Source organism: Zeus faber (genome assembly GCF_960531495.2).
Source record: "Zeus faber genome assembly, chromosome: 17".
Classification (NCBI taxonomy): Eukaryota; Metazoa; Chordata; class Actinopteri; order Zeiformes; family Zeidae; genus Zeus; species Zeus faber.
The window spans coordinates 26,075,336-26,098,960 of NC_137204.1; the positions used below are offsets into that span (position 1 = coordinate 26,075,336).

At 44.0% G+C, this 23,625-nt stretch overlaps 1 protein-coding gene across 1 annotated transcript in view; it reads left to right on the forward strand.

The window, feature by feature from the left end:
* The window catches only part of LOC307242927 (dihydropyrimidinase-related protein 2), a 33,597-nt gene extending 10,281 nt beyond the window's left edge, over positions 1-23,316 (forward strand). Inside the window, exons 2-14 of the mRNA XM_080017560.1 lie at positions 3,745-3,833; positions 4,387-4,571; positions 5,669-5,833; positions 6,947-7,008; positions 9,497-9,577; positions 10,050-10,118; positions 11,522-11,642; positions 12,332-12,488; positions 13,275-13,416; positions 14,117-14,287; positions 16,967-17,146; positions 18,069-18,240; positions 19,087-23,316. Coding sequence (XP_079873686.1) covers positions 3,745-3,833; positions 4,387-4,571; positions 5,669-5,833; positions 6,947-7,008; positions 9,497-9,577; positions 10,050-10,118; positions 11,522-11,642; positions 12,332-12,488; positions 13,275-13,416; positions 14,117-14,287; positions 16,967-17,146; positions 18,069-18,240; positions 19,087-19,178 — 1,686 coding nt within the window. The 3' untranslated portion in view covers positions 19,179-23,316. The remainder of the gene's footprint in view (positions 1-3,744; positions 3,834-4,386; positions 4,572-5,668; positions 5,834-6,946; positions 7,009-9,496; positions 9,578-10,049; positions 10,119-11,521; positions 11,643-12,331; positions 12,489-13,274; positions 13,417-14,116; positions 14,288-16,966; positions 17,147-18,068; positions 18,241-19,086) is intronic.
* The last annotated feature ends 309 nt before the right edge of the window (positions 23,317-23,625 follow it).

The following is a 23,625-nucleotide window of genomic DNA, read 5'->3' on the forward strand; positions in this document are numbered from 1 at the left end:
TTGGAGGTGCTGGCATGAGCGCGTGGAATGCGGCGTAATGTGATAATGGCGGTGGTGACGAGCCACATGAGGAGCAGCAACGGCTCGTTTCAGTGCAGTTGTTGGAGGAGCAAACGGCCACGGTGTCGCACGTGTCGCTGCAAGCGGTGCACGGCCACGCCCTCCCGAGGACAACTGCTAGTCCTGATACCAGACCCAGTGCTGGAAAATAAATGGATACACAGACAGACGGACAGACAGACAGACAGACAGATAGATAGATGGATAGATGGATAGAAAAGCTTGCATAAAAAATAGGCAATAATAGTAATAAAGAAAAAGATAAACCTGTGTGATTTTTATGTACTATATGATGTAATATTAACACTAATGCAAACTTTGAGCTCAATGTTTGCTCAGTGTTGTCAGCGATTACTGTACTTGAGTACATTTAAAGTAAGATGAGACTTTGTTCATCCCCGGAGGGAAATTCAGGCGTTTTAGCACCAAAAAAAACAAAAGAAAACAAAAAAAAACATTTTGAACAAATTCAAATGAGATATGAAATTTTCTAGTGGCTAGTGATCCCAATACGGCAGGTGGAGAGTTTGTTTACAGTCAGTACAATGTTTTCCAAGTGTCTGGACTTGAGTATATTCAGTTTGGGAGACTTTCCACTTATACTAACATTTCAATGCAAATATCTCTTTAATATCTCTATCTCTCTGTTAATATATATATATAAATATCAAAACCAAGCAAAAACAAGTGAGAGGGAATACCAGGGACTGGATCTATCTCAGTACTTATGTTTGCATTAAATCCATATCCTCGTATATTACTATCACACCACCTTAATCAAGGGTCTCAAACTCGCGGCCCGGGGGCCACATGCGGCCCGTGAGGCCATTTACTGGGACTGAATGCGATGCCACTAGATGTTTATAGCATATTGTTAAATCTAGCCGGCCAATCCTTATGATTAATCCAAGCAATCTTAGGTAACGTTTTGAGAATATAAAATGGAATAAAAATAGACGTTTTTTTTTAAATGATTGTCTATTTCTTGCAGACATATAAGACAATTTACTGTAAAAGTTTCTACATTGTAATCAGGATGAACTGTCAATGTGGTACTTTCACTTTAATGGAGTTATATTGGTTATATTGATATCCCGATTAATTAACCATAGAAAAGTATAGGCAATGTGATGTTATTACAATAATAATATGTTACTGATGAGGACATTTAAGAATCATTGATGAACGATCCTGAATCAGTGCTCTGAAAGTTGGAGTCAGTCCCCGATTAAAAAAAACCAAAACAAAACAAAACAAAAAAAGATAATAATAACAAAGTTGCAGGACGCGGTGGAGGAGGTCGGGAGCCGTCTTTTTTTTTTTTGGAAGGCGCTTGTTTGTTCTTGGGGTTTGTGCTCTGGTCGCCGGCTGGGAAGTGCGGCGCGGACAGAAGCCCCAACAGAGCGGCCTTTGTTAGCGCGGGATGCTCCTCGTGACCAGGGCCGCGCCGCTCCCTCTCTGCACCGGAGGCCGTTGGAGGGAACCCGGGGGGCGGGGTGGGGGTGACGGGGGTGGTGGGGGGGTCCGGATCTGTTGGGTGGGTGGAGGGCGGGACTACGCTCTCCCACTCCCACATCCATGCGTGGAGGATCGATTCCACGGTCTGTCCTGCTGCTGCCTTCCCATGGACAGGGGGGGCAGGGGGCCGGGGGGATGAAGGGAAGGTCCGAAGGCCCGGGCGCCGGGGGCCGCGCCGGGGCCCGGGCTTGTTTCCGTCATTGTTTTTCCGCCGGCCGGCGCGCCCCAGTCTGGCCCCAATTTAGTTTGAGCGGAAATTGAAATCTTTCCACGACAGCAGCATGAACCATCGGCAGAGATCCCTCCACCTCCACCTCAACATCCACCTCCACCGCACCCAGCGGCCAAACGCCTGGCGGTGTTTTCCTCTTTCCTCCTGAGCGGCAGCAAAGTGGCCTGGGTTCAGTCATTTGAGGCATACGTGCGTGGAGCGCGGCGCAGCGTCAGCAGGTGCTCCACCCGGCAGGACGTGGGCTCAGTGGAGGGAAAGCGACGGAGGAGAATCTGGATCCGTTTATTCTGCCATGTCCATGTTGACGACCGAGGGATTTTTTTTTTAAAGAGACTGCTTCCTTGCTGCACAGACACTTCACAGTCACGAAAATATACAGAATATACAAAAAGCAGTCTGTCTGTCTGTCTGTCTGTCTGTCTGTCTGTCTGTCTGTCTGTCTGTCTGTCTGTCTGTCTGTCTGTCTGTCCGGCTGTCTGTCCGTCTGTCTGTCTGTCTATTGTATTATAACTAAGCTAAAACAACACCAAACATCAACATCTTACAGTATATACAGCTGCGTGCGTGTGGTACTAGTTACTATACAGTCTCTGTCTTTTTAGTAGAAGCAGCCTTTGTGTTGAGTTTTCAACCCTTTATATTTTGTTATATTCCTTCATCACCGCATGCACTGTACTCTCTCTCTCTCTCGCTCGCTCTCTCTCTCTCTCTCTCTCTCTCTCTCTCTCTCTTCTGTCCATGTTCAGTTTAATCTCCTTCTGCACCTCCCTCCCTCCCTCGTTCTGCCTCTTTTCTTTATTTCTCTATTCTTTATCCACATTCACTTAGCACAGTGTCTGTAATGCGTTCTCACACGCACACACGCACGCACACATGCACGCTCCCACTCACACATACGCTCTCACACACACACACACACACACACACACACACACACACACACACACACACACACACACACACACACACACACACACACACACACACACACACACAGGCTGTTAAACCAGCTGCATAGAAACCTGGTTGCGATCCAAACAGCCAAACTCTCTTCTTTGTCTCTGTTTCTTTACAACCTACATTAGCCTAGTGATGGATGTGTGCTATTTTTACAAGTTTGGTTCTTTTTTAGCATTTGAGAATAATTATGTGTGTGTGTGTGTGTGTGTGTGTGTGTGTGTGTGTGTGTGTGTGTGTGTGTGTGTGTGTGTCTGTGTGTCTGTGTGTGTGTGTGAGAGAGAGACAGAGCTGAAGAAAGGAAATGTGTAAGGAATGAGAAAGTGGATTAATGAGATGAGTTTGATCACGCAAAGTTGTGTCACTGTCCCAGCTGTACGATCATAACCATAACTCACATAACTTACAAAGCACTATTATAATTACAGTATTATCAACAATCCAGTAAAAATGGCCTCACGAGGCCTTATACAGTATTCATTGAAAATTTTTTGGGTCACTTATGATTTTATTTTTTATTAATGAATTTATTTTATTTTATTGTTTTAGTGTAAGTTTTAGTTTGTATTGTTCTATTTTTAGGTTATATATTTAGTCCTTTATAATTTGGTTTGGTGTATATTGTCGTATTTTATTATGTATAGTCAACCGTTTTATTGTATTTTTCCATGTTTTTCATGTATTGCCATTTTCTACTTTTATTTTTTATTCAATTTCTTTATTATAATTGCCAGTTTTTATCTATCTATCTATCTATCTATCTATCTATCTATCTATCTATCTATCTATCTATCTATCTATCTATCTATCTATCTATCTATCTATCTATCTATCTATCTATCTATCTATCTATCTATCTATCTATCTATCTATCTATCTATCTATCCACCCATCCCGCCATCTGCCCTCTCCTCGGTGGTAATACATCAGGTGTAGGTAGGTGGTGGTGTTGACGCTGGTCTTGCTTGTTTCCGCAGAGCGATCGTCTTCTGGTCAAGGGAGCGAAGATCGTGAACGATGACCAGTCCTTCTGCGCTGACATCTACATGGAGGATGGAATCATCAAGTATGTTTATATGAGTCTTAAGAGGGCTGTGCTTTTATTTCATCATGGACCCTTCCTTTTTGTTTTGCTTACTAGGGGTGCAACGATACTCTCGTCTCACGGTTTGATATACACCATATATATATATATACATTTTTATATATGTATTTATAATTATCTAATATTTATTTTTTAATAAATTATATATATATATATAAAATCATATATAATATACATTAAATATCATAATATTTTAATATAATAAATGATTGACAGTTATATTGTAGAACTGAATATAACTGGATTTGATAAAACTGGAGTGGTGATTCTGTAAAGTATGTAAATGAAAAAAAAAAAGTGCAAAGTCGCGATCGATTTCTCAGCGCCGCAGTTGATATCGTCCCATTTTTCGTACGACCAAAATTCGGCTCGCCGCCGTACCGCTGCACCCCTGGTGTTGAGGACCACGCCTCTCCCCTGCTCCCAGTCACAGCTCCGCCTCTGTCTCTGCTTTAGCCCAGCTCTCTATTTCTCTCTCTGTCTCCCTGCGTCTGCCTCTCTCCGTCCTCACCAGGCAAATCGGGGAGAACCTCATCGTGCCGGGCGGGGTGAAGACCATCGACGCCCACGGGCGAATGCTGATGCCGGGCGGCATCGACGTGCACACGCGCTTCCAGATGCCCGACCGGGGGATGACGTCCGTCGACGACTTCTACCAGGGAACCCGCGCCGCGCTGGCCGGGGGCACCACCATGATCAGTAAGGAGACCCCCGGCACCGCCGACACCTTCGCTGGTTAAAAAGGCCTAAAGGAGGAACCGTGAAGTACACTCTCTCATTCCTTCTGATGGGTGAAATGACCCACCTGGGTTTTGGGGAAACGTCGCCCCGTGTGCCGTGGCGAGGCTTACCGACTGTTGTTTCTCCCTTACCTCCATTCTGTTTGGGCCGCTCACTCTCCTCCTCATGATGAAATGGAGCCTTCACATGGGGTAAAGAGTAAGCCGTAAGAGGACACGCCCCCTTCTCTCGACGACAGTCCAGAGCTCTCTCAGTCGGTCAAACCCGCTTTACACAGAATCCGACGACGACGACATGGAGAGGCGGAAGGCTGCTTTCGAAAATCAGAGGCGGTACGGAGATTTCTGTATCCGTCTGTAGGTCCGAAATGCGTTGAAATTTCAGATCCGACGCCACGAACCTGACTTAAAACTTAAGTTAAGTTTATAAAATAATGACGTTATTAATGTTAATATTGGGCGTCACCGTATCCACTATGAATAAAACTGTTGTTTATATCAAATGTGAATAAATTCATGAGATGAATTGGTGACCCAGCTTTCCCATTGTCTTGGATGTACTTCATCTGGCCGCTGGGCGGGGCTTTCCGAGGTCCCAGACGGATCTGTTGTCGGATTTCGTGTAAAGCGATCAAATTGGGTCATGGAATACTAATACCAATACTAATACTAGCAATGTTAATAATAATAATATTAATAATTATAACACAATAAAAAATTGTAAAAAATTCAATTTAAATTTTTGAAATTGCTCTCCATTTTAATATCGTGCAAGAAAGCAAGAAAAATTCTTTACAATAAAAACTCACAAAAAAAAATGTTGGTCCTTAGCAGCAGCCGGTAGTGTTAAATTATCCATTTGCCATTGCAATTTACACCAAAGAAACATGATAATTTAAAGATCATAACAGTAGATATGATAAATGTGTGTGTGTGTGTGTGTGTGTGTGTGTGTGTGTGTGTGTGTGTGTGTGTGTGTGTGTGTGTGTGTGTGTGTGTGTGTGGGTGTGTGTGTGTGTGTGTGTGTGTGTGTGTGTGTGTGTGTGTGTTGACCAGTCGACCATGTGGTCCCGGAGCCGGGCACCAGTCTGGTCTCTGCCTTTCAGCAGTGGCGCGGCTGGGCGGACAGCAAGTCGTGCTGCGACTACTCCCTGCACGTGGACGTCACCGAGTGGCACCGGGGGCTGCAGGACGAGATGGAGACGCTTGTCAAGGACCACGGTGCGACCACGCCCGCCTCCGGGAAAAAAAAAAACCCATCCCGCCCTAAGGAAGAGTCTTGGGCAAATTTCTCTCCGCTCTAAATCATACATAAGCGCGCCGGGCCGGAAGGGGGGGCGCGATAACGTGCCCTAAAATTAGATGTCAAACACCATAGAAGTTCTCGCGGTCGGAGGGACCGAGGCGCTGGCACGAGGCGCCGACGTCGGCGTTTTTCGAGGGGCGACGTTGCGCTCCCTCCGTACACCGGCGCGCGGAACACAGGGTCCCGAAAAAAGGCCTTTTTCCCCCCCCGAAAGCTTTCTTTTTTTTCGGTTCCCCGAAAGGACATTCGGGCGCTGGACGGGAGGCCGAAACGCAGAGAAAATACCGCGCTCTCGAAAAAAATATCCGCCGTGCATGCGGACGAGGCGCTGAGAAAGTACCCCGCGAAGCCACGTTTGTGACTTTTTCGGAGCAAATTAAGTACAAATTTGTTGTGTTTTGAGGGATATTTGATGTGTTTCTGCTGCTTTCCTCGGCCAATGTCCTGTAGGAGACGACCCTCATCGCCGCGGCACTTATTGACATTGACATTATCAATTATTCTATATATTTTTATATATCAATATATTAATATTATTCATATTAATATACTGTCATCATGACGACCGCACCCAGTCACCTACAGAAAGCTAATTTCTTATCGGGATGTCGTCCCCCCCGCCTTGCCCAGTTGAGATGCAGCGGTCCACGCGCTGGCCCTGGGTTCTGGGATGAAGAGAACATCCCGATTGACCCCATTTAATGCATTTTCCACCTTTGGAGGTGGAAAATCTCCGCGTCGAAAAAGCGGAAAACCGGGTTGTTTTTCCTACGGTGTCTGGTGATGCCGGCTGGATGTTTGGATCTGGGATGTTTACCAAACACGTCCTGTTTTTAAACGTAAATAAGTCAGTATTTACTGTTATCCCATCAGGCAGTTTTTTGTATTTTGGCCTCTTCGTGTGTATGTTTGGAGCTGTCTGACAACTTTCCAATTCGGACGCTTTTTTTTTTTTTTTTTAATATACTGAGGTTATTTTATTTTTATTTTTTTAACGATATTTTCTTCCCCCATCGTTTGTCCATCAGGCGTCAACTCATTCCTCGTCTACCTGGCTTACAAGGACTATTACCAGCTCACGGACTCCCAGGTACCGAGTCCGCTCGATCCGCCGACCCGTCGATGGTCCCCTGCCGACTGTTTGACTTGATTGACTGATTGGTTGGTTGGTTGATTACAAGAAAGACCCGAGGAACAAAACATGAACAAAAGAGCACGTATGGAGAAACGAGGACAAACATGATCCAGTTCACGGTGAACACACAGTACACAGACACAGCGTGGGGATTAGTCACAGGCATCATCCAATAGGTCAGAAATAAGGAATGGCAGGTGGCATCATATGGATTTGATACCAGTATCACAACGTATTTATCACATTCATCATCGTTTCAATTCCCAAATGCCCTCTGAACGAACGTCAGTAACCAGAGAAGTGCATATCCATAATATGTCACCCTAGTCATAACACGATAGCACGCATCCCCATTAGAGTGTTGTTTTTGGCTCGGGGCTCCGGAGCTGAAGTGGGGCTGGTTGAACCGCTCAGTGTTTCTGTTGGAGCAGCGCAGGGTGATGACAGCCGCACGTCTTTCATGTCCAGCTCTCTCTCACCCCTCACGCTAAAGTCGGCTTCACACCGAATCCAGCAAACAGCGACGGCGAAAACGGGAGTCCATTCATTCCTATGGGAGAGTCAGGGATGAGCTCAGAATTTCCGTGTTTCGCTCTGGGGGTTTTTTTATCGGAACTGGGCATAAAAGGAAGTAAATAAGTCACGTATATAAAACAATGACGTTATCAACGTTGGATGTCACCAGATTTACTGTGAAACTATTATAACTATTGTCAATAAAAATATTTTTATCTAAGTTTTTTATAACTTTCTATAAAAAAGTGAATTAACTTATAATTTGAATAAGTAAATAAACTTATATCTGTAATTAAACGTATAAGTTTGTGCTTTTTTTCATGGAAACTATATAAAGGGGGTTTTAAACTCTCAATCATGGAGCATTGTTAATGTCCAGCGGATCAAACTACTCCATTGATCTGGAGAAAAATATTTCCACTTCCATTTCCCCCTGATCATTGGAATGCGAAACCCAGACACAGTTCACCTGATGGCCACTGGGGGGAGAGTCCCACCGTGGTGTGCGTTTTCGGATTCGGTGTGAAGCGACTTTAATCTCACCCTGAGCTCCGTGGCTCCGCACACGGGTCAGGAATGCAGCGGAGCAGACAGAGTTCACGTTCCTCCCGTCACGACTTTGATGCTTTTCTATTGGTGCACGGTTGGCGGGAGGGGGAGATGCTTTCTCAATATGTCGCTTTCTCCGACTCCAGGACATTTTGGGAGATTTAGATTCCGTGCGGAAACAAAATCGAGGGCCTGTTTTGTTTGAGTCTGGCCAGAGCAGCCATAACAAATATGAGTGTATTAAGTGATGACAAGTCATGATGAACGTCTCCGTTTATTTCATATGATCTCCTCTTGTTTGGAACTTGTACGAGTGCCTATATATTGTTCAAAGTCTTCTTGGTATGTAAACTAAAGCAGTAGATCCATTTTAGTATAGACCCAGTATAATGATACTGTTTTGGGAGATCCACCCAATATATATCTATATATATGTATATATGTGTGTGTGTGTGTGCATATAAACATGTATATATGTATATATACATATACATTTACTGGTCAAAAAAGACAAAAACATGAAAATGAAATGAAATAACATATACAGTAAGTGCACATACAAACAGAAGTTAACGGGGAGTGGCACTTGTACAGCTGACAGGAAGCACAAAATTAAAAGTACAAATATTATATTGTAATAGAACATAGTAATAATATATGTAATGCAATGTATATTTGTGTAATGTATATAGTAATAGCAAGTTTTATGTTGAAATATGCTAAAATATGATTAAATATGCTGCTATAATATCATATATGTATAGCCTTATGGTAGAAATACATACCGTATTTCCTATAGTGTCTAGTATTTACCTCAACTGCAGTGGGTACCAGGCCTTTATTGGAAGCAGGCTCATATTAGAGGCAGGCTTTTATATGTAATTCCCTCTGTTTAATAAGTATATTTAAAAATTTTTTTTGTCTGAATTTTAAATCAAACATCCGTCTGGGTGCCATGCCATGCAAACACATGTAGGGTGAAAAAAGAGAGAGCTCGTAGCTACCCTAAAAGTAGCACCTGTGGTGGTAGCTGATGGGGGAATTACAGTTTTCCGAGTTTCCCTTGAATGCAGCACTTCCTGCTTTGGAGAGCCAGAATGGAGCATTTGCCCTAAGAAGCTCTCTGCAATCTGCTGAGCAGCAGTAGGAAACGGAGCTGACTACTGCTTTATATTTGAGGAAATAACAGTATATTTATGGCATAGTAAGATAACAGTGTAGTGTCCATATATAATTGCGGGGTTTCCTGAGACCATTGCAATTGGTGACTGTGGAGTGTTTTAATTCATCTTTTTGGATAAGGTGCATAGAGGAAAATTAACTCTTATTTATTTACTCCCAACTTCCCACTGAACCTGTTTTTCCTCCTCTCCGTCAGCTGTACGAGGTGTTCAGCGTCGCCCGTGACCTGGGAGCCATCGCTCAGGTCCACGCCGAAAATGGAGACATCGTGGCTGAGGTACGAACTGTTTGAACTCAATGTAATAGCTGTTATAATTGTAATTTTAATTAAATTACCATTATGGTAAGATTAAGTGTGGTAAAAAAAACATATTGTAATATAAGTGATGAGTGACTATATATATGTAATATAAGTGACTGTTCGCTGTTTATTCAAAGTTTATTAATATTACATGTGTCGCGTATCCACATTGTGCCAAATTAGACACTGCACGTCCTTGGGTCCCCAGCAATACACCTACCAAGTCTTAAGTAGATGATATGAATGCTTGTCAAGATAATAAAGGACATAGAGACAGAGATTCCTGTCCGAACATGTCTCAGCAATTTGCATACTGAATAATGTGTGTCTGTGTGTGTGTGTGTGTGTGTGTGTGTGTGTGTGTGTGTGTGTGTGTGTGTGTGTGTGTGTGTGTGTGTGTGTGTGTGTGTGTGTGTGTGTGTGTGTGTGTGTGTGTGTGTGTGTGTAGGAGCAGCGTAGGATCTTGGATCAGGGCATCACTGGACCCGAGGGACACGTCCTGAGCCATCCTGAGGAGGTAGGATGGTCCTGTCTATCAGCTCCAAAATCAGGCCACTTTTCACCGGTAGAAGGGAGGGAAAAGGAGCTTAAGAAACGTTTGATTCTTTTGAGCACCTGAAACACCATTTCCTGCAATCTAGATCTTCCAGAGGGGAGAAAATGACCTTGACCGTAACAATGACCTTGTTACAATGACCTTGACAGCAGCATAAGAACTGAGAGTGCTCTATCGTAAGGCCACCTTAGAGTGCACTACACAATGTTTTCTCTATGGTAGGGACACTCTAGAGGGCCCTTTACATCATTTTAGCTATCATAGTGACACTCTAGAGGGCAATTTATAACGTTTTCTCTGCCACAGGGGCACTATAGAGGGCACTTTATAATGTTGTCTTTATCGTAGAGGACTCTCGAAGGCACTTTGTTTTCTCTATCACATGGGCACCCAAGAGGGCACTTTATAACATTTTCTCTATCCTAGGGGCACTCTAGAGGGCACTTTATGTTTTGGCTGTCGTAGGGGAACTCTAGATTCAAGATTCAAGATTCAAGATTCAAGATTTTTATTTGTCACATACATATACATACTTCCATACATATATGCAGTGAAATGTAATGCAAGAGGGCACTTTATAATGTTTTCTCTATCCTAGAGGCACTCTAGAGGACACTTTATGTTTTCGCTGTCGTAGGGGAACTCTAGAGGGCACTTTATAATGTTTTCTCTATCCTAGAGGCACTCTAGAGGACACTTTATGTTTTCGCTGTCGTAGGGGAACTCTAGAGGGCACTTCATAATGTTTTCCGTATTGTAGGGGAACTCTAGAGGGCACTTCATAATGTTTTCCGTATTGTAGGAGCACTCTAGACGTTACTTTCTAATGTTGTCTCTATCGTAGGGGTATTCTAAAGAGCACTTTATACCATTTTCCCCTACGTAGGGGCACTCTAGAGGGCACTTTATTGTTTTTATCGTAGTAGCCCCCCCGCCCTCCTTCCGTGCATGCCACTGAAGAGGAGCAGTAATGTGTGGGCAATGCACATATTAAAATCCTTCAGGCATGATTGTCAGCTGACTTAAATACAATGGCCAACATTGAAGGGAATTCATGTGACAGTTTAATGACGTATAAGCTTTTTTTCATGAGATAATTTCAAATGTAATATTTTGCTTCTGGCGAAAATATACGAGAAGGGGAAATGATGCTTTCTTAAACCCCGTGACTGGTTTCCCTTGATGAGTTGGAGCACCAGGGGGACAGGACGTTGTCAATCGGATCGTTTTCTTTGCTTCTTTCTGTCACTTTGGAATCATCCAAAGTTCCCCAAAACTAGCGCCTATAGGCCTTGCTTTCTAAAGTCAGCCTTAAAAGATTCAGAAGATTTAAGATTAATAATTAAGACGCTGTCCTTCCGCAGGTGGAGGCGGAGGCGGTGAACCGCTGCGTGACGGTGGCCAATCAGACCAACTGTCCTCTGTACATCACCAAGGTGATGAGCAAGAGCGCCGCCGACGTGATCGCTCAGGCCCGCAAGAAGGGTGAGAGGAGGCTTTGATAATAAAAAAAAATATATATATAAAAATTTAATATTTATTATATTATTATGTATATTTGTGCATATTATTGAATTAATTCATATCTAAACTAATTTAGAAACAATGATTTCACGTCATAAAAAATACTTTTTAGTCGAGGAATTCCTTGAATTTTCAATAAACTAATTAATATGTTATGTTACGTAAGGTATGTTACATAATTATATGAGAATATTATATGATATTATATTTATTATATATGTTATTTTAGTATTTAGTATATATTTTTAAAACATTTTATTTTGAAACATAAAGCAAGAAAAATATCACAATAACCACCTGAGTCAGTTTAGACCCCTCTTAACATGCATTCTAGGATTAAGGATGTGATTTTCATCTTTAAAAGCCTGAATGGGACTAAAATACATTTGAATAAAATGACATTTGCTGAGTTGGTGTAATCCTCTTTCTGGTTTTTGAAACAAAAACATCCTTTCATAGCTCATAAAATAACCTCAGATGGTCTAAATAAGTCTACAAATACTTTTTTTTTTTTTTTTTTTTTTTGGTGGTGGAGAGAAGATTAAAAAAAAACATATATATATATATATTTATGTATTCCCTCTACTCTTACCCGCAAAATATCCTCTAGTCCTAATAATAAATCGATGTTATGTTTCATTTTCTTCCAGGTACTGTGGTGTACGGGGAGCCCATCACTGCCAGCCTGGGCACCGACGGCTCCCACTACTGGAGCAAGAACTGGGCCAAGGCGGCGGCCTACGTCACCTCCCCGCCCCTGAGCCCCGACCCCACCACGCCCGACTACCTCAACTCCCTGCTGTCCTGGTGAGGGGGCTGACACCCAGGCTCCACTAAACAGGATATTCATATATTGTTGTTGTTTTTTTTTCATTAACTAGCTAATTAAACTATTTTTTTGTAAATCGATGTAATGTAATATAATTCTTTATATAATTCTTAAATCGTATTATTTATTTGTATATCTTGTATATACAAATAAATTGAGGCCTACATTGTTGTAAAAGAAGAGTTTTTAGTACAAAGTACTTTTTATAAAAAAAAACGAAAGATTTTTTTTTTTAATAAATATATAAATGGATAGATAAATAAATAAATAAATGTATAATTGATGGACGCCAGTGAAATAAAGCATCATTTGTTTACCAAAGTGGTCTTACTATAAACACTTAAATTATTATTTTTTCTTATTATAGTGGACACAGTAGCTAAAAATAAGTTTAAAAAAAAACGGACAATGACTTTAAACAAAACAATTCATTGTGTCGGCGAAATAAAGCAAAAAAAGTATGGGATTTAATTTACAAAATAATCTCAAATTAACTATTTTTTTAATAATTATATTGAAATTGTATTTTATGGAACAAGCATCAACCGGGGTATGAACTGAACGCATGAGAAGGTAAAATGGATTCATTTCTCTTCCTACATGAGTCCTCTCATTGCAACCACGTTGCCAGGCTTGGGAAAGCGCCTGCGCCAAGATTGGAAAAAGTACCAAAGTAAAATATGAGCTCCCGTCAAGGCCTTTGACAAGGCCTTTGACGCATCACGTGCACTGACCTCCACCCTCCTCTGCGCCATGCGTTGCAGCGGCGACCTGCAGGTGACGGGCAGCGCCCACTGCACCTTCAGCACCGCCCAGCGCGCCGTGGGCAAGGACGACTTCACCCTGATCCCAGAGGGGGTCAACGGCGCCGAGGAGAGGATGGCGCTCATCTGGGACAAATGTGTGGTAGGTCCATACACCTCCCCTGAACTCATTACTCATGTTATGTTATTAAATCTTAGAAAAAAAAAAAAATATATATATATATATATATATACGTGTGTATATATATGTATGCATATATATATATATATAACTCAGTAGTTGTTGTGTCAATTCTAGACCAAGTGAGAGCCTCAACTAAAAGGCCCTAAATATGTAAATAAAAGACATACAGTATAAAGTGCACATTTGCTCCGTGTCAATAACCTCTCAAGCATTTTGTTTTTGAATTTTAACGTAAATAAAAATATATATATGTTATATATATATATCTGTATATATATATGGGTTTTTTTTTTATTTGAAATTGAAAATTAAAAAAGAAAAAAAACAAAACGTTATTTTGGTTTGGACCTGGCACAGAGATAACTTGAGATTCGTTTATTGAAATGATACAAAAACACCTTTATTTTTCATTATTCCACCGCTTTTGCCAAATAATAATGTAGGATTGTAAAATATATATATATCTTTATGTGTTGTAGTATTGTACCCCAAAATATGGCTATTTCCAGCCCAGAAGGCGCCATGTGGCAGTAAATTGCACTGTGGGGCATTGCGGATATCGCGCTCTTGGGGGGGAAACCTCCGCTTTGCTTTTCGACCGAGTGTGAAATCCACGCGTTTGTCGACGCCACGACCTCCGTCTCCGGCCCCTCGGCAGGTGTCGGGGAAAATGGACGAGAACCAGTTTGTGTCGGTGACGAGCACCAACGCCGCCAAGATCTTCAACCTCTACCCCCGCAAGGGCCGCATCGCCGTGGGCTCCGACGCCGACCTGGTGCTGTGGGACCCCGACGTGGCCAGGATCGTCTCCGCCAAGACCCACAACTCGGTAGGATCACCCGTCTCAATATTTGTGGTGGATGCTTTTAGGGCGAAGGGAAAGCGGCTGGCTGGCGGCGGGCCCAAAACCTCCGCTCCTTCGCCCACGAGGGGAGAGGAAGATGGCCGCACCGGCTCCCGGGGAGGGACTGTCTTGAGGCCGGTTTCTATTTTTTTTTTTGCGCGCGACTGACGCTCGTGATCACCCTCATGGAAGAGGACGCCGCGGAATGTTGACGGCGCGTGTTCAAAACGCCGCGTTGAGGAATCCAGCTCAGGTGCGGCGGCGGATTTGATCGGCGGAGTAAAGGTTTCCTCCGATGTTTGTGAACTTCATGTTGGGAAGTCAAGAAACATCTTATTTACTGCAGATTTGTGTATGACAGGGTTATCGTTCCTTCATTTCCAGTCGGATGCGGTTGACTCTGGTCCGAAGAATCTGACCCGCTCATGGATACAAATATATATGAAACATTTTTCTTCATGCATTGACGACTCGTCCTGGGGCTCATAGCAGAGGAGGTGCACGGTGCCACACAGTGAACAGGCTGCTGCTCAGTGGGTGACACCGAGGGATGAGGCTTCGTGCATCGTCTGCTCCATCAGACGCTTTATACTCACATTCAACTGTGAGGCCTGGGATTACATGCAAAGCACAGCGGTCTGGTCAGGCCCCGTGTAGCCGAGCCCTAACTAGGGTTAGGGTACAGGTGGTTAAGGTCACAGTAGGGCTACTCCTTAAGGTTAGGGTTAGTAGGGTTAGTGGTTAGGGTCAGTAGGGTTAATGTAACCGGTTAAGGTTGGGGTTAGTAGGGTTAGTGGTTAGGGTTACAGTAGGGTTAGGGTTACTGGTTAAGGTTCAGGTTAATTGGAATAGGATTGCTGGTTAAGGTTAGGGTTAGTAGGGTTAGTGGTTAGGGTTTGAAGGGTTGGGGTTACTGGTTAAGGTTAGGATTAGTAGGGATAGGGTTACTGGTTAAGGGTTAGTAGGGATAGGGTTACTGATTAGGGTTCGTAGGGATAGGGTTACTGGTTCAGGTAAGGGTTATTAGGGATGGGGTTACTGATTAACGGTTAGTAGGGATAGGGTTACTGGTTAGGGTTAGTAGGGATTGGGTTACTGGTTCAGGTTAGGGTTAGTAGGGATAGGGTTACTGATTAGGGTTAGTAGGGATTGGGTTACTGGTTCAGGTAATGGTTAGTAGGGATGGGGTTACTGGTTATGGTTAGGGTTAGTAGGGATTGGGTTACTGGTTCAGGTTAGGGTTAGTAGGGATAGGGTTACTGGTTTAGGTTAGGGTTAGAAGGGATTGGGTTACTGGTTCAGGTTAGGGTTAGTAGGGATAGGGTTACTGGTTAAGGTTAGGGTTAGTAGGAATAGGGTTACTGGTTAGGGTTAGTAGGCATTGGGTTACTGGTTCAGGTTAGGGTTAGTAGGGATTGGGTTAATGGTTAGGGTTAGTAGGGATTGGGTTACTGGTAAAGGGTTAAGATTATTAGGGATAGGCTTACTGGTTAGGGTTAGTGGGGTTAGGGGTAGGTATATATATATATAGCAACTAAATATATATATATATATATATATATATATATATATATTTAGTTGCTCAAACTCACCCTATTCGTGTTCTATTCATTCAGCTCGGTCAGGAAAAGATGAACTCATGTTCATGGGAAACATTGCTCATTCAAAGTGTGTGTGTGTGTGTGTGTGTGTGTGTGTGTGTGTGTGTGTGTGTGTGTGTGTGTGTGTGTGTGTGTGTGTGTGTGTGTGTGTGTGTGTGTCTGCAGTCATTGAAGTCCTGCAATGGCCCACCACTTGCTATGACCTCAATTTTAGCTCAAGCAGCTGCTTTGTCGTAGTCACACACACACACACACACACGCACACGCACACGCACACACACACACACACACACACACGCACACGCACACGCACACACACGCACACACACACACGCACACACACACAGGCACACACACACACACACACACACACACAGGCTCTCTATTTACAACTTGCGCTGTGACCTGCGGCCAGAGAAACGGAAACCTCCGTTTTTTTCAGTCAGGAAGGGATGTCTCCTGCCTCCAGCCAGTCTGCAGCGGTGTTTGGGTTTTAATCTGAATTTACAGGGAGAACCGGAGCTTGACCTCAGGGGATGAAGTCATTATGAGATGGTACCACCAAAAAAAAAAAAAAAAAAAAAAAAAGCCTGATAGCTCCAAACCTGTTCTACAGTGATTTTCCTGCTTTCAGAAAAGGACATTACATTACATAACACCACGTCAGTGACTTTTATCCAAAGAGACGGTGCGGTGGTCATTGGGAATACATTACCGTCCTTTAATGAGAGCAGCTTACATCAGCAGAGTCACATGGTTCCACCAGAGGCCACCGCACCTCACGGCTCCCAAATCCAACTTTTGGAAAAGGATTTTTAAATATGGTTTAAATAGAGTAAATATATTTAATAAATTGCGTTTGAATGAAACAAATGTCGTTTTAAGTAGGTTGCACATAGAATGATTATGATTTGAAATAGGGTCCAAAGATATATGGATAGACTTATAGACAGACAGATAAATAGAGAGACAGGTAGATAGGCAGGCAGATTAATAGATAGACATTTAGGTAGACAGACAGACTTGTATGTATTGTAACGGTCGTCTGACATTCCCCCCCCAGAGCGTGGAGTACAACATCCTGGAGGGCGTGGAGCTGCGCGGCGGCCCCCTGGTGGTGATCAGCCAGGGCAAGATCGTCCTGGAGGAGGGCACGCTGCACACCACGGAGGGCTGCGGCCGCTACGTGGCCCGCAAGCCCTTCTCCGACCACGTCTACAAGAGGATAAAGGCCCGCAGCAGGGTACACAACAACCACATGTTGATCGATCTGTTGGCCTTTTACGTCATATATTTATTTATTTGTTTATTTATTTATTTATTTATTAACTTGTGTGTGTGTGTGTCTGTGCGTGCGTGCGAAATATATATAGATTTTAATAGATTTATTATCTATATATTTTTTAATTGACTGTCCTGAAATAGTGTGTAAAAATACATTTATATTTTATATTTATAATATATATTTATACATATTTATAAATATATATATGTTATAATAAAATATATTTTAGGTAATTAATAAGGATATATAGCCTAATTTGTATATATAATGCATAAATACTCATATATATATAAATACTATTATATACATTTAATTATTTTACATTGTATATTTATTTACCTATATATTTTTTGTTTTCTTTATATATTTCTTTATGATAATATTATAAAGAAATATATAAAGAAAAAAAGCAATAAATAAGAAATCAATAAAAGGGAAAAACACGCAATTGTTTTGGTAACTCGACCTCGACTCGATCGCTTTTATACTCTCGACACAGACTTCGGGACATGTTCACGCATTTACTAATATGAACTGCGTGTATTTTCAGAAAAACGATAACAACAATATTCTGCTTCTCATTAAGTAAAATTCTCTCACCTAATTGGCAGATACGACTTCTTCATTGTGCTATTTCATATTTTTCTTTCTTCTTTTTTTGCATTGCATATTCAATCAGTCCATTAGTCGTTAAATCAATCAATGAATGAATCTTTATTGTCCTTGTTCGGAAATTTGTTGTGCAGTCAGGTGAAAGACAATAAAAACAGGACAGTTCATGATAATACAGACAGTGTGAATGAGCAGACCCAGCGCACATGTTATTTTTTATCGATCAGGCAGCGCCGTGAACATCCCTTCTGTGTTTTTGGTTTTGCAGCTGGCGGAGCTGCGAGGGGTCCCCAGGGGACTCTATGACGGGCCGGTCTGCGAGGTGTCGCTCACCCCCAAGGCCATGACCCCCGCCTCCTCCGCCAAGACCTCCCCCGCCAAGCAGCCCGCCCCCGGCCAGCCCGTCCGCAACCTGCACCAGTCTGGCTTCAGCCTCTCCGGTACATCTTCTGTTTGTTAAACGTTAAAAACCGCACAGTTCCTATAGGCTCCTGTAAGATAACACATTATTCACTCCCTCCATCGGGAAATTCATGATAGGAAAACTATATTAAAAAAATCCTATTGAAAATGATTCCGACAGAAAAAGGCCCAAAATATAGAAATCCTGCAGGAATATTATAGGAAATCCTATTGAAACCCCTGTGGGATTCCTGTGGGAATTATCCCAAAATATCCTGGAAAACCTATAGGAATATTATAGCATTATACAGGAAATTATATTTTAAATCCTATAGGATTACTATAGAAACCGCCCAAAATATCTTACAAATCCTAAAGGAATATTCAAGGATCATACAAATTATATAAACAAATAATAATAAATATAAATAATAAATAAAATATCATAGAAATTTATAGGAATATTATAGGAAATCCTATTGAAACCCCTATAGCATTCCTATGGAAAATGTCTCAAAATATCTTGTAAATCCTATAGGAATATTATGGGATCATAGAAGAAGTCCTGTTGAAAATCCTACAGGAAGTGTCCCAGAATATCATAGAGGTTTTACAGGAATATTATAGGATCATATAAGAAATCCTATATAAAATCCTATAGGATTCCTATAGGAAGTATCCCAAAATATAATAGAAATTCTACAGGACTATTATAGGAAATCCTATTGAAAATCTTAGAGGGTTCTTATAGGAAATGGCTCAAAATATCATAAAACTCCTATATAGGAATATTATAGGATCATATAGGAAATCCTATTGAAAATCCTATAGGATTCTTATAGGAAATGGCCCAAAATATCCTAAAATTCCTCTTCGACTCCCAGGCGCTCAGGTGGACGACAACATTCCTCGCCGGAACACCCAGCGCATCGTGGCGCCCCCTGGTGGCCGGGCCAACATCACCAACCTGGGTTAGAGCCTCCGCCCGCGGCGAGGAGGGCCAGCTCCGCCGGGGACCCCAGGGGGCCCCGAGGAAACCGACGGCCCCACCCAGGGCCCCTCTCCCTCCACTCCTCCCCCCTCCGCCTCGTCGTCCTCCTCCTCCTCCTCCACCTCGCTACTCCCTCCGTCTTACCCCCACCACCCCCCCCCCCCCCAAACAGCGCCCCGCGCCAGAGGAGACGCCTCGAGGAAAGGAAAAAAAATAGAAATGAAAACAAAACAAACAAAAAAACAGCAACACTCCTTATTTGAGCACTTTGACTGTATTATTTAGTGTTTTATACTGTACTTTCTACCTGCCATGTGTGTGGTTTTTTTTTTTGGTGTTTTTGGGCGGGGCTTTTTTTGTTTTTTGTTTTGATATGTAGAGGGGTCGAGTAAGATCGAAATTAGACGGAGTAGATATTAATATTAAAAAAGTGAAATGGCATCGGTTTCAACACGCAGGGAATCCGCTCTGGTTTTCAGCGACTCCTCTCGTTTTTTTGGGGCGCGGTAGCATTGTCGAGCAGCGTTCTCTGTTTGATTTGTTTGTATTTGTGTTGTCGTTGTTGTTGTTGTTTTTTTTAACAACCACAAATATGCATTACACGACAGCGGGGCGGTCAAACAGTCCCGACTTGAATGCGTCGGCGTCGACTTTTCCGAAAGGGACCTGTTACTCGGTGTTCCTCCGCCCGCATCCACACCGCGCCACAACGGGTGCGTCGGGAATTTGCTCGAGGAAAGGGCGTGGCGGCGGGTGGAGAATTGGGGGGGGGGATAAGGTGGCGTTAAAAAGGAAGAAAAAAAACGAACAAAATAATAAACAAAAAGACACAGGCGAGACGGGTCGCACTTAGACATTTTTTTAATGAGAATCCAATTGAGTCGCGGGATCCGCCTCCTCTAGGGCGGGGGTTAGGGTGGAGGAGAATGAGACCAAAAGAGGAAACGATTTGTCGGGGAGGAGTGGGAGGGAGACGCGTCGGCGCCTCAGCTCCTTCGCCCCTACTCGGGACGGCGCCACACCCGCATCGAGCCTCCGCCCGCGCCGAGCCTCCGCCCGCGCCGACGTCCGTACCTTTAAACCGTCGGCCATCTTGTTTTTTTCGTCGTTGTTGTAGTTTTTTTTTTCTCGTTTTTTTTTTTTTATTTGTTGTTTTTTTTACGTCCTACAACCCCGCCCGTCACCGACCAGTGCATTCCGATTCACGTAGGCGTAGCGGATGTCTTCTCACACCTCTTTTATACCCCCTCCACCCGTCTCTCCGTTCGACGACTTTATGTGCCTGAACGAACCCACAGAAGATGTACTGATAGTTTTGGATTCCGATTCTAATTTTCTTTTTTTTTTTGGGGATATTTTTTCGAATTGTTTCTTTTTTTTTTTTTTTTTTTGTTTGCTTTTGTTATTCTTTACGTACGAGGTAAGAAAAAGGAAAAAAAACTAAAAAAAAAACAAACAAAAAAAAAAAGAGGATGTAAGATAGCCAGGAGTAAGAAAAACCGATTCTAAGGTGCCAGATTTTTTTTTTTGTGCCCGACGCGCGCGACGCGTCGGGGCTAAAGATGCTGCAACGTCTCGAAAAAATGTTGAAGCGCTTGAAGGCCCGCTTGAAGGCCCGCTTGAAGGCCCGCTTTCACGCCGCGCGTTTCCTCGCGTCGCCGACGGCGTCGCAAGCGGACAGCGGCGAGTCGCCCGCCGGCGGCGTGTAAAGCCGTGTAAAGCCTTGGACGTTGTAACTTGTTGTTAACCTGCTTTCTTCGTGCCACGCCGTAACCAGGCGCCCGCCGGGGGCCGAGCGCTGCCCACGGGGTTTTGATTTCTAACGCTTGAGAGTAGACGTGAGCTAATGTATGTCAGCGGTGTGCGGAGCGGCCGTGGGCGCGCGGGCGATTTATGGGACGCGGCGGGCGCACGCACGCGCGCGCGCACGCACACGCATGCATGCGGCGGGGGTTGTCGCGCACGGTCCGAGACGCAGCCGAGCGGCCACACACACATGCACGCACCCACACACCGACACACACACACACACACACCGACACACACACACACACACCGTCTGGTTTCCATTAAGCCCCAGCAGTCATCCTCCTGTTTTCCTTCCATTGCTCTCATGTCAACCCAGGTCTTGGCCACCCATCAATGTTAACCATGACCCAACATGGTGTACAGTGCACACACACACACAAGAACGCACACGTACGAACACACACCTCACACAAACGTAGCTCCATGCTGGTGTTTTGCATCCCAGCTTTCCCACACACACACACACTCTCGTTTTGCCCCCCCCCCCGGTACTATCTATAGATGGCGACGTCCGTCGGTGTTGCCGTACTATATAACGGCATTTATCTATTTAAGGAGCCCTCTGACGAGACATCTGGAGTGGAAAAATCAACGTGGTAGCGTTGGCCCGCGGAGGTCGGGCCCGGCTTGCGGTCGACATTATTACCTTTAAGTCTGACTTCACCGCCCCTGTCACTGCCCTGTCATTTTCTGTCCAAATAGTCTGACTCCAGTTCATTTTCTGTACAAATATGACCTTCAAGTCCGACTTAAGCTCATTTTCTGTACAAATATGACCTTCAAGTCCAACTTAAGGTCTTTTTCTGTCAAAATATGACCTTCAAGTCCGACTTAAGGTCTTTTTCTGTCAAAATATGACCTTCAAGTCCGATTTAAGCTCATTTTCTGTACAAATATGACCTTCAAGTCCGATTTAAGTTCATTTTCTGTACAAATATGACCTTCAAGTCCGACTTAAGCTCATTTTCTGTACAAATATGACCTTCAAGTCCGATTTAAGTTCATTTTCTGTACAAATATGACCTTCAAGTCCGATTTAAGTTCTTTTTCTGTCAAAAAAATTGAGCTTTACTGTAAGTCCGACTTAAGTTGCTGGCTTCACTGCTTCTGTGGCTTTTATGTGATTTTCCCCCCCGAAGGTTGTTGTTGTCGTCGTCGTTGTTGTTGTTGTTGCTGTTTTTGGACCGGCAGCTCAGATGAGATGAGATTAGATTAGATTAGATAACACTATCAATCCCCGTGTGCAAAGAGAAGCTGGCAGATGAGCCCCCCCCCCACAAAAAAATTATTAAATATAAAAAATAATAATAATAATTTGTAATTTGCTGCCATGTTTGCGTGCCTCGGACGGAGGGAGCGGGAGGTGCTGAGGCTTCAAGGGTGAAGAACGAGGGCAGAGCGGAGCGCTCCCGACAACAACAACAACAACAAACAAACAAACAAACAAACAACAAAACAAACAAACAAAAAGCACGCGTACTTCATTTCCCACGTCACTCCTCCCTCCCAACCCCTCGTCGGTATGCACCCCCCCCCCCGCGCTCCGCCCGCGTTGTGCGTTGTTTCTCTCCGTAACCATGGCGACGGGGCCTCCCGCTCACCCCGGAGTCTTGTTTCTCTTTCCTCGGTCGTGGCAACGGTTGTCGGTTGCCATCGAGGAACACTCCCTCACGCACGGCGCCTGGGGGGAAGCACGCACGCGCACGCACAGGATGGCGTCATTTCCGTGTCAACGTTGTTCGTTTCGTGGGATCGACGAGCTGCTCGGCGCCCGGGGGTGATCCGTCGGAGCCGAACGCAACGTCCCGGCTCCGCGTCGTCCTCGTTTCGCGTGCAATTAGACACACGCACGCACACGCGCACGCACACACACGCACACGCACACACACACACACGCACGCACCGCAGCAGCCGTGACTAACTAGTGTGAACCAGCTGTCGCTGTTGGCATCTGAGCGGTGTACCACGCACGCACGCACACTCACTCCTTTTTGCTCTGGAGGCTTTTTGCTTTTCTTTCTGTCTCTTTTGAAACGCGTGGTGTATGTACATGAATAACAGTGTAGACGCGCGGTGCCGGGAGGCGGGCCCCGGACCCCCTCGCCCCCCGCGCCCCGGGCCCCCTCGCCCCCCGCTCCCCGGACCCCCTCGCCCCCCGCGCCCCGGGCCCCCTCGCCCCCCCCGCTCCCGTCGTGTCAGTGAAGCCCCGTGTGGTGGTTCTTTCTTTTCGTCGTCGGTGGCTGTGGGGTCTCTGAGGGGTTTGCTTGTGGGGGGGGGACAAAACAAAAGAAAACAAAAACAAGAAGAAGAAGAAGAAGAAGAAGAGTCAAATCGCATTGAAGGTGATTTAAAAATGCGGGGGGGGGGTAAAAAAAAACGACTTCAAAGAAATAAAAAAGTTAGAGAAGTAGTAAATCTTGTCTTTTTTTTTTTTATTCCATCACAGCTGAGTTAGTTCTGAGATAGTGGAGATTAGAAGCCCTCACACAACCACTTGAAGATCCATTCAGGACAATTCGGATCTTAATCCGCTCCTCGGAGGTGTCGATAATTAACGAATGGGGGCCAAAGTATTCTGCTATTCGTGGCCCTCCTCAGTGAGTCATGGCTGGATCCCCACTCG